Genomic DNA, 11,739 nt, shown 5'->3' with positions numbered 1-11,739 from the left:
TGCAAGTCAAGGGATACAAGGCTGAAACTCCATCTTCTGGAGCAATCTAAGAGAGTGGCATCTGATCCAGAAAAGCCAAGCTTGAAGACCCCTTTGATGGCCAAACCCACATCTTTCAGCACTCCATCTAGCAGGCAGGCAACTCTGAAGACCTCTGCAGAAAAAGAGGCACCGAAAGCTGACCTGACGCCGGCATCAGCATTGGCACTAGTACCAACCCTGGCACTGAAGTCATCAATGGCCCCCTCCATGATGATGACACTGGTCACAGATTTGTCAGGGACAAGGTGGGGGGCCCACTTACACCACCTGCAAATGCTAGGCTTGTGGTCCCAGGATGATCTCAAGCGCCACACAAACGTTTTTGAACCGAGAGCCATCAGACTGGCTTGGATAGCATTCCCACCAGTCCTCCAAAATGCCACAGTGTAGGTCCTGATGGACAACACTTCGGCAATTACTATATAAACAAGCAGAGAGGCACTTGATCATCTCCACTGTGCCGGGAGGTGATGGAGTTCTGGGAGTGGTGTCATCAGCATGGAAATGGACTGCATGGAAGTGGCCCATTAACTTCACTTTACCTGGAATGGTCCCTTGAAATATGTGTTAACTACTTATGATAAACAATGTGTTCCACCATATATATAGCTGTGACACTCTGTGTACAGAATCCAAGACCTGAAGAATAGCTCAGTGTAAGTTCAAAAGCTTGTCTCTCTCATCAACGGAAGTTGGTCCAATAAAAGATATTATCTCATCCACTATGTCTCTAATATCTGGGGACTGACATGACTACAGCTACACTGCAAGTGCAAGAGATTTATTATTGCTCTGTATTTATATCCTGTAGATCAGCAAAGGAGATCTTAGAATCCAGCCTGTTCGAGGCTCAGCAGCAGGTGTCTCAGCTGGAGGTCACTAGGGGTCAGTTGGAAATCAACGTTCAAACAGTCACCCAGGCCAAAGAGGTGATACAAGGTAAGAGGCTGAGAAGCACAGCCCACCGGAGATGCCCCTTCCGTGGATGGGGCAGAGGGGCCTCTGGGAAATGAGAGATGGACATGGCCCTTTCCCTGTCTGGGACAGAGAAGGCTCTGGCATGGTGCAGCTGAGCCCTTAATAGCTCAAGGAAGTGAGAGGGGTTCAAACTCTTGCCATGTCTCCTCTTCTGCAGGAGAAGTGAAGTGCCTTCGTTGTGAGCTGGAAACAGAGAGGTCCACAATGGAGCGGGAGCGGGAGGATATGGCACAGCAGCTCTCACGGACAGAGCAGCAATATCAAGATACCCTTAGCCTTCGGCAAGCTGCGTATGAGGAGAAAATGAACAAGCTCCTGCAAGAGCTGGTAGGTGGTAGGATGGCCATTGTCAAAGGGCAAAGCCAGTGGGTTTGAATGGTTAAGACTAGGCAAGCCCCTGGGCCCATTTTAATGTTTTCATTAATGTTTATTGCTCTCCTCAGACACTGTACTGACCCTCCCTGTACAATGTTTGCTACTGCAGCCTTGTATGATTTACTAACAACACCTTGTATGCTGGATTCCATTCCACTGCAAGACAGCTAGGACGTTCCAAAGCTCTAAAGTTTTGTTTTGTCTCTTTGAGGTGCATGTGCTTCATATACAGACTTGCTGCCAATACATGGCTATGTTCATACAATTACTTTGTGATCATGACTGTGGTGGTGACAAAAAATAGAAGGCCACTAAGTACAGTAAGAATGAGAGTGTCAATGCCTATTAATTTCTAATAGGAATTGGGCATCCAGATCCCTCAGACAGTTTTGAAAATCCTTCGTTACATAATCCATTCTATAGAGGAAAAATAGAAGTATATCCTGTACAGCAGATATTTGCAGTGGACCATTTTTAAGCAATCCATAGACTATGATGTGTATGCACACAACGTTCATGAAACAATGGACAAATCTGGGAAAACTTTAACCTGTTTGCAGATGCTCTTCAAGCAGAAGAGGGTGATGTTTGTGGAATAAATGTTATGAATAAGTTGCTGTTTAATATGGGTCTGTCAGTCCACCAGTCTGCATGGCTGCGTGTACAGCTGGGTATGATGATGGTGTTTCTAAAGTTTGGTCTGCAGACCGGTGCTGGTCCATATAGCTTCTCCAAGTGGATCCTGGGGCTGCTTGCATCATAGAGGCAATCAAGTGAAACAAGACAGTCTCTCAGTATGTGTTGCTCTTCAAGTAGAGCTCCCTCTCATGCCTTTGCTTGTTTGGGCTGTTGCCCTGGAGGTGAAGTTTATCATCAAGCCTTATTCTTCGTTGGGTGTTCAAGGGGAATATAATTGTGAACAATTTGCAGACAATACCACAGTGGAGGGGGAAGAAACACAATGGTGTCAAAGCCGAGCTTCAATGGGACCTGAAGAGATTAGATTGGGGGCAACAGGAAACAAAGTCATGAAGTTCTGACAAAGTGCTGAACTGCTGATTTAACCCGGGCTCTTACTCACATGTTGTCCCTAATCCACCTCCCAGCTAAAAACTCAGACCTCTCACCCAAGCTTGATAGTGCTTTCCACCTGGTCTAGCTGATCCATCCTGGGTTGTAGGCTTAAGCCCAGGTGTCACTTTGACCCAGGTTGGTAACATACCTACTTTGCAGTGAGGACACAGGCTAAACCTCTCAAGTGCAGATAGTCCTCCAGCGCCTTCCCACAATTCTCCCGGTGTGCCCGGGATTGTCAGATTTTCCCACAATTCACTGGGAAAGAATTAGAGCAGCTCAGCTTGGTGCAGCACAGAGAACCATAGGATGTACCGCCAGAAGTCTTAGCATCTCACATGGGTGAATCCATCCACTGTAGACACAGCAACTGTCATATGGCTCTGCAGTGTGACTGCTCACACCTGAATTAGGCCAACCCGGGTACTGATCCCCCGAGTTAACTCTGCAGTACAGACCTGCTCAGAGAAAGGAAATAACTAGGGCCCTATCAAATTCACAGTCCATTTTTGCCAATTTCATGGTTATAGGATTTTAAAAATCATAAATTTCATGATTTCAGATATTTAAATCTGAAATTTCACAGTGTTGTAACTGTAGGGGTCCTGCCCCAAAAGGGGGTAGTAGGGACATTGCAAGGTTATTGTAGGGGGGTCATGGTATTGCCACCCTTACTTCTGCGCTGCTGCTGGCCACAGCACTGCCTTCAGAGTTGAGTGGCCGGAGAGCGGTATCTGCTGGCCGGGAGCCCAGCTCTGAAGACAGCGCCACTGCCAGCAGCAGCATAGAAATAAGGATGGTATGGTATTGTCACCCTTACTTCTGTGCTGCTGCCTTCAGAGCTAGGCCCTTGGCCAGCAGCCACCACTCTCCGACTGCCCGTTGCCACCCTTACTTCTGTGCTGCTGCTGACAGTGCTGCCTTCAGAGCTGGGCACCTGGCCAGCAGCCACTGCTTTCCAAACACCCAGCTCTGAAAGCAGCGCAGAAGTAAGGGTTGCAATACCACGATCCTGCTACAATAATCTTGTAACCCCCGCCCTGCAACCTCCTTTTGGGTCGGGACCCCCAGTTTGAGAAATGCTGGTCTCCCCTGTGAAATCTGTATAGCATAGGGTAGTAGTACACAAAAGACCAGATTTCACAGTGGAGACCAGATTTTCACGACCATGACGCGTTTTTCACGACCGTGAATTTGGTAGAAATAACCAACCCAGATGATGGGTTGGATGGGAGATGTAAGTAAAGCTGTATCTCAGTGCCTTGGAGGGAGTTTATCGTCTCACTTTAACCCTGTCCTAATGTGACTTGTCATGTGATCAAATCTGGTTGTTTATTTTTTGTATTGCAGTTTATTTATCCAGTGCTCGAGGAGCAACGCTGTGTGGGATCAGGACTGGGCAATGGAAGGAGAAATTGCTCAGTGTAGACACCCAGGCACAGTAGGGCAGGATGAACTAGACACATAAAACCCTTTACACAGCCCCTGCACCCACAAACAGATGGTGACTTTTCCCAGTGGCTCAGTTACCTGAAATTAGTCAGCAATTGGTGTATGTGAAGAGGGATTTCATGCATGCCGTTTGTGGCTACTGTTGCTTTATGGTTTGCTACTGGTAACATGCTGCGTACATGGCTAGTTGGGGATGCCTGATCAAGTCACTCCTCTGGTCGAGGCAGCATAGGGAGCACCTAGCTGGTGACAGTGGCTGGTGGTGATAGGCGTGAGTACCTTTCCTCCTCAACTCCTTGCTGGGGCCAGGCAGCAGTGGTTGAAAGTGGCTGCTGCAGGTGTGCAAAGGCTCCTTTCTCAGGCTCTTCCCTGCTGCTATTATGTGACCTGCCATGGGGCACCACATCCAACCCCAAGTTCAGGAGGGCCCTGGGACTGGCTCTGCAATCAACTATGTTCAGAAGGCCTGACAGCCAGGGGTTGAAATTCTGCCCAGGCTCACAGATAGATATGAAACAGCCACCTGAGGCGCTGGCACCTTGCAGCGGGTTGCCCAGGGGGTGTAATAATGCAGAAGTCAGGAGGAGCCTCAGAAGAGCTGCAGGAAGCTGTGCTCCTTTCCTGCTGGACTTTGGCTGAGGGAGCCATGGAGTAGCTCCACACTCTGGCCCAGCCTCAGTCATGGGGGCGGGTCTCCTCATTCTGTATGCAGTTTACGCTTATTATGCATTAATCAAAATGTTGAATTAAGCTCTGGGATCACAGAAAATAAGAGTAGAAGCAAATACTGGGGATGGTGATGCGGAAAATCCTACAGGAACAGAGGGAGAGAATCCTCACAGGAGGGAGGGGCAGCAGGTGGAGGGAGGCGGGGTGCAGTTTCCCCTCCAAGGTCACTAGGAGTCCCCTTGGAAAATAACTGCTTCTATCCCTACCCACAGCACTGCCTGTAATGTGTATTCTGTTGATGCTTCATGTTGGTGGAGGGAACTCTGACCTGGGCCTTTGGCTGGTGCCATATCAGCAAGCTGTGATACGAAGAGGTGGCCTAAGTCTGAAGCACCTAATGGCTCTTTTTCTGATTGTTAGAAGAGTGAGCAGGAATGGCACCGCGCAGAGCTGAAAGAGGTGTCGGAGCTCTCAGCCCAAGAGAAAGCAGAAGCAGAAGGTGCTTATGAGAAGAAGCTGTTGGAGCTGAAGCAGGAGGCTGCAACTATGCAATCTCAGAAAGAAGAGGAGCGAGCTAGGGCTGAAAATGCCAGGCAAGAGGTAAAAGGTTTGAGAGGGAAACTTGTGCATTTAAACAGCAGATATCTTTTGTCTCCTGACTGGTGAAGTTTCCCATAACACAGGTGTCTAGGCAGAAGTAAGAGGCTTCTTGAAGGTGATAAAATATCTTCTCTTTAGCATAGGAAATCAGGATCTACCAACCCAGATCAGGTGATTGCCCATGAAAGTCTGTGTCCTACTTCTGACAGTGATGGATAGTTGATACTGCAAAGGAAGATGAAATGCCCACAGCTGGGCAATTGTGTAATGCAGAGTAGGGAGTGGGGGAAATCTTTCCTGAACTGCCTAAGGCTCCATGTTTGTCAAGGAGGCCACAGAAGTCACAGATTCCATGACTTTCCGTGACTTCTGCAGCAGCCGGTGCGCCTGGCTGGGGGGCGGCCTGAGCAGCTCGGGCAGCCCCCGGGCCAGGTGCACTGGCTGCTGCTGGGGCAGTCTTGGCCCCTCCTAACCCCCAGCAATAGGAGTTTACCTGGGGCGGGGGCTTCCTGGAAGGGCAACTGCAACTCCCCTCCTTCAGCTCCTAGCTCCACCTGCTTCCTCCACCCATAGGCACCGCCTCTGCAGCTCCCATTGGCCGCAGTTCCCAGCCAATGGGAGTTGTAGAACCGGGGCTTGGGGCAGAGCAGAGGCAGCATGTGGAGCAAGGAGCTGGGGTCCCCGCTTCCTAGGAGCCAGGTAGGGAGCCTGCCCCAGCCCTACCAACCCTCCCACCCCCCACTCCCCAGCACCCATGGCGCCCCCCCGGGCTATTCCCCCCAGCATCCATGGTGCCCCCAGGGCCGCCCTCCCAAGCCTTCTCCCCTCCCCCCAAGTTTTAGTCAGGCGAATATAGTAAAAGTCATGGACATGTCACGGGCTGTGAATTTTTGTTTACTGCCTGTGACCTGTCCATGACTTTTACTAAAAATACCCATGACTAAAACATAGCCTTACTTATGCCCAAAGGAGCGAATATGAGAGCCTTTTCATTTATCTTTGCTACATGCATTAATAGTGCATGAGGGATTTGTACTTCACTCACCTTTATTCTGTTCTAGGATGGGGACTCCTGGCTTCTCGGAATGAGCTGTCTGCAGAAAAAGGTTCAGCTCAGGTGTCTGGGGGGGAGAAGTCAACAGAGCAATTTTCATATCTTCACTGTAGCAGGGAGCCTGATGTTAGATGAGCCATTGTAACATGAGGCAACTCCTTCACCAGGCTGAGCCCAATTCTCCTGTCATTGTAACAGGGTTTTTTTTCTCAGTTTATCTTCCAATTAAAGTCACTAAACTCTCGGTTAGGCCCTCTAAGCTATGTCCCAGTGCCAGCTAGGGTGACCAGATGACAAGAACAAAATATCGGGACACATGAGGGGGCAGGGCCAAAGCAAAAAAAATAAATAAAAAAGCCGGAGCGCCCCGAGCCAAAATATCGGGACAAATGGCGTCCCGACCATACATCCGTCGGGACACGGGACAAACAACTGAATATCGGGACAGTCCTGATTTTATCAGGACGTCTGGTCACCCTAGTGCCAGCATTACTGTCCCTGCTCCTTAACCTGCATCCGGAAAACTGCCTTTTGGCCCTAATGTAATGCTCCTGGCAGAGAATATCTCGCATGGAGCATAGGATAAAGGCAACCATCTTCCCAATGCCTGACAGGGGCTGCCGGTCCAAGAGTAGCAGGAGCCAGTTTGGAGGTAGAAGTTATGTTCTTCTTTGAGTGATTGCACATGCCAATTCCACTGTAGGGGTGTGCGTGCTTCGTGCACAGATGTAGGAGATATTCTTCCCTCAGTGGTACCCGTCGGGATGGCTTGAATACCCTCTGTTGCCACGTGCTGGTATAAGAGGGCAGAGCCACCCCCGACTCCCCTCAGGTCCTTCTTATCGTCAGTGATGGTTGTCGGAGAAATTCCAGACGTGTTGATTCAAGTGCTTCTCTCACTCGTCGTATATAATTATAATTAGTAGTTGTTAGTGCTGGATAGTTAGTTTATAGATAAATTAGTGATAGGTTTCTGGTTTTGCATCCTTTTTGGACCATTTTTTCTCTTTCAGTACTGGTACCAGTAGGATGCCTTGCTTGGAGTTTAAATCCTGCGGGACCTGCTCAAAACCCATCCCCGCCAGTGACCCCCATCCGACCTGTCTGAAATGTTTAGGAGAATCCCACAGTGGTGACAAATGCCACATTTGTTGTGGATTCAAGCCCTGCTCAAAAAAGGACAGAGCGCTGAGACTTAAGTGCTTGCTTATGGAAGCAGCACTTCGACCCTCCCACTGGAGTCATTGCATGGGGAGAGTGCCCTGAGTACTTAAGTGTCGGTTCGGCATACTCCACTGGACGTATCTCCGACTCCTTGACCCCGATCCCTGGTGCCAAAGAAGAGACTCAGACCTTCCTCGGGTTCCACATCTTCTTCTGTTGCATCAGTATCAAGGCGAGACAGAGGCAGGGACTCCATTAAGCATGTGGCAGAGAGAGCCACCTCAGAGGCATCACCTCCTAAGAAGGGTTCATTGCCTCCAGAGCCCGTGCCAAGTCCATCAAGTTTGTCCCCTGAGAGACATTTAAGGAGTCAACAAATGATACCTCTCCCATCCACTCCAGAGGCATATGCAGCCACAAGAGACTTGCTTAGCCTCTCGGTACCGGTTTCACCAGCATTGAAAACTGTCCAGCCAGTCCCTGTGCCTGCAGCTCATTCCTCGCCACACTGAGAACCCCCAATACTGCTGTCCAAACCTCTCAAGCTGGTCTTATCGAGAGGAAAACCTCCTATGATTTCCCCAGTACTGCCATCCCCAGGTTTGGGCTACCTCTCACTTAAGAACATAAGAACAGCCATACTGGGTCACGCAGTATTGAAGATGTTGGGAATTGGTCCTGCTTTGAGCAGGTGGTTGGACTAGATGACCTCTTGAGGTCCCTTCCAACCCTGATATTCTATGATTCTATGATTCTATGTTGGCATACCATGCATTTATATAGAGGCATTATATTTTCTGTCTTGTTATCTATTCTTTTCCTAATGGTTCCTAACATTCTGATTAACCTTCCTCCCCCATATAGTGGGGAAAATCTATTGATTCTGACAGACAACTTGGCGATCATGTTTTACATAAACAGACAAGAGAGGTCAAAACAACTCTGTCAGGAGGCAGTTCGCCTCTGGGACTTCTGTATAACCCACTCAGTTCATCTTGAAGCTGTTTACGTTCCGGAAAAACAAAACACATTGGCAGATCAGCTGAGCAGATCCTTCACCGATCAACACGAGTTGGTCATTATGCTCAGATGTGGCCAGGTCCATGTCCAAACTCTGGAGGATTCCCCAAGTGGATCTATTTGTGACAAGAACCAACAGAAAATGCAATCAATTCTGTTCCCGAGGGGATCTCAGCTCAGGCTCACTGACAGATGCTTTTCTCCTATCCCGGGAGAATACCCTTCTATACATCTTCCTTCAGATTTCTTTGCTTCGCAAAGTCGTGTTCAGAATAAAGCAGGACCATGCTCATCTCATCCTTATAGCACCTGCATGGCCCTGCCAACACTGGTACACGGCCCTACTAACCCTGTCGGCCGAGCCCCGTCTGTCCCTCCCCATTGGATCCAGACATAATTTCCTAAGACCACAGCCGCATACTGCACTCCAGCCTCCAAGCTCTCCATCTTACAGCATGGATGCTTCATGGCTGACGCCCTTTGAAAAGTCCTGCTTGAAGGCTATCCAGAATGTGTTTGTAAAATAGTAGAAATTTATTTATTTATTTAATTTAAAACCCCCATCTAGGATCACTTCCCTGGCTAAGTGGGAACTCTTCTCCATTTGGTCTCTTGGGGAAGATGTATCTCCACGGCGAGCACCCCTGGACCTTGTGCTGGACTATCTTCTAGATCTAAAACAGAATTTGATGATTAGCTCTAGAAGGGTGCATTTTGTACAGGTGGATAATAGATCCCTTTTCTCCAACCCCATTGTTACTCGATTTCTGAAGGGCTTGGCCAGATTATATCCTCAAGTACAAGACCCCATCCCTCCTTGGGATCTCAATTTAGTCCTGGAAATTCTGATGGGACCCTTTTGCAACTTGCTCTCTCCTCTACCTCTCCATGAAGTTGGCATTTCTAATAGCGATCACCTCAGCCAGAAGGATTGGTGAGTTGAGAGATCTGGGATTAGAACCCACCCCACATACAGTTTTTTATAACGATAAAGTTTATCTCCGGCGTCACCCAAAGTTTCTTACAAAAGTAGTCTCTAGTTTGCACATTAACCAAGCTATCTATTTGCCCACATTTTTCCAAAACCCTATCACCAGAAGCATTGGATGTTAGAAGGGCTGTAGCTTTCTATCTGGAGCACACTAGAGCATTCAGATCCTCTACACAACTTTTTGTGGCAGTTGCTGACAAAGTTCAGGGCAGTCCAGTGTCCTCTCAGAGAATTTCCTCCTGGACCTCTTCCTCCATCTGTTATGTTACCAACTGACTAACACAACCCCACTATCTAGAGGCGCATACTACTGGACAGCACACAAGCAGCTTCTGCAGCTTTCCTGGTTCAAGTACCCATTATTGACATTTGTAAAGCAGTGACTTTGTTATCAGTCTACACCTTCACTTCTCGTTACTCCATTTCCCGTCAGTCCAGAGATGATTCCTGTTTCAGATGGGTGGTCTTACAATCACTGTTCAGATAGACTGAATCCTCTCTGTAGCTGTTTGTTTGTGTCACCTACAGTGGAACTGACATGTGCAATCACTCAAAGAAGAAACAACTGTTACTTACCTTTCTGTAACTGTTGTTCTTCAAGATGTGTTGCACATGTCAGTTCCACAACCCACCTCCTTCCACTCTGTATCAGAGTCAGACCAGTATGAAGGAACTGAGGGGAGTCAGGGGCAGCTCTACACTCTTACACCAGCACACAGTAGCGCAAAGTGAGAGAGGGCACTCAAGCCACCCTGACAGGTACCACTGAGGGGAAAAAATTTCTGATATCTGTGCATGAGGCATCACCTACAGTGGCATAGACATGTGCAACACACTTTGAAGAACAGTTATGGAAAGATAGGTATCTATTTCTTCTTTACCCTCCTTGTAGAGGGAGATGTCAGAAAACAGGAACAGCTTTGAGGGCAGGGAAATCTGCCTCCTTTTAAGGCATGGAGCCAGAAGGTAAATCAGGAGCTGGAATGTTGTCAGTGGAGGGTAAAGAGCAAGTGCTGAGAGCTTGCTTCGTGGTTAAATAAGGAAACTGCAAAGTGACCAGTGTATACTCCAGTTTTCCTATTTGTATGTGATATGTCACTTGGAGACTGGGCTGTTGCACAGTGGCCAACTTAGGGAGCTATCCTAGAGAACCATTGTGTAGCTTCAGACTGTCATATATTTAATAAGCTCCCAGGAGTCCAGTTGATCAGGAGAACAGGCCAAGCACGTTATTAGCCTCATGAGCCTTCAATTCAGTCAGTCTGCATAGTCTTCTGAAAAGCATCTACCACACACTGGGCATGCTCAGAGGTTTAACACCCCAGTTTTAGCATAGTCGCTCCCATACTAGTAATTTTATACTCCTCCTTTCATCTTCCTCTTTAGCTACTTCAGTTCATCTCAAGCAGCACTCTTTTTTGATGGGAAATAACACATAGTACAGGTCCATGGATTTGGAAATAGCTTTCAGAACAATTTAATTAGTTTTTGCTCCCCAAATTTTCAAACATAGATGCCTAAAGTTGACCACCCTGGGTTGGGATTTTCAAAAGCCCCTAAGTCAAAGTTAATGGGACATATGACTTAGGAGTGTGTAGGTGCTTTTGAAATTCATGTATAGGCACCAAAGGTCATTGAATTCCCGTAGTGCCCATTGACATAAATAGGAGCTACAGGCGCTCAGCATCTCTGAAAATCAGGCCTCTTATTGAGACTGCAAATTTTAGGCCCCTAAGTTTGAAAATGATGGCCTTTATATATTATTTCAGACCTGTATGTATAGCTGCTAACATGATTCACTCCATACTGATTATGCTTTGGCATCAGCCCAGTGTTACTTGGAGTTTGCAATCTTTGCGATGCTATTGTCTTCTATATAGGGTTTTGTATTGCACTTATCTCTGTGGTATCTGAACACCTTCTAGTAGTGCATTAAGCAATGCGACTATACATCTCTCGTGTGTTGTTTGTTCTCTCATCCTCTCCCCAAGAGAGAATTGTGTGCAGTGGAGTGTCTTGTTTTGGTAGGTGTGGGTTTGTTTGGTTTTTTTGTGCTGGGAGGTAGACTTTCTCATTTCTTTTACTGTTCCTTAAGGAATCAAGTTTCACAGTTTTTCTCTGGCAGAAGCTGAAATCTAGATTAGTAGAGTAGAATCTCAAAAGTTATGAACACCTTGGGAATGGAGGTTGTTCATAACTGAAATGTTTGTAACTCTGAACAAAACGTTATGGTTGTTCTTTGAAAAGTTTACAACTGAACACTGACTTAGTACAGCTTTGAAACTTTACTATGCAGAATAAAAATGTGGCTTTTAACCAT

At 47.5% G+C, this 11,739-nt stretch overlaps 1 protein-coding gene across 1 annotated transcript in view; it reads left to right on the top strand.

Moving 5' to 3' along the window:
• The window catches only part of CEP250 (centrosomal protein 250), a 122,002-nt gene that overhangs the window by 72,188 nt on the left and 38,075 nt on the right, over positions 1 to 11,739 (top strand). Inside the window, exons 16-18 of the mRNA XM_029912595.1 lie at positions 854 to 981; positions 1,178 to 1,347; positions 5,011 to 5,190. Of these exons, the coding sequence (XP_029768455.1) occupies positions 854 to 981; positions 1,178 to 1,347; positions 5,011 to 5,190 (478 nt within the window). The remainder of the gene's footprint in view (positions 1 to 853; positions 982 to 1,177; positions 1,348 to 5,010; positions 5,191 to 11,739) is intronic.

Source organism: Terrapene carolina, unplaced genomic scaffold, assembly GCF_002925995.2.
Source record: "Terrapene carolina triunguis isolate 2854851 unplaced genomic scaffold, T_m_triunguis-2.0 Scaffold233, whole genome shotgun sequence".
Taxonomy (NCBI): Eukaryota; Metazoa; Chordata; order Testudines; family Emydidae; genus Terrapene; species Terrapene triunguis.
The sequence above is the reverse complement of the archived record's forward strand: the minus strand, read 5'-3'. Positions and strand labels throughout refer to the sequence as shown.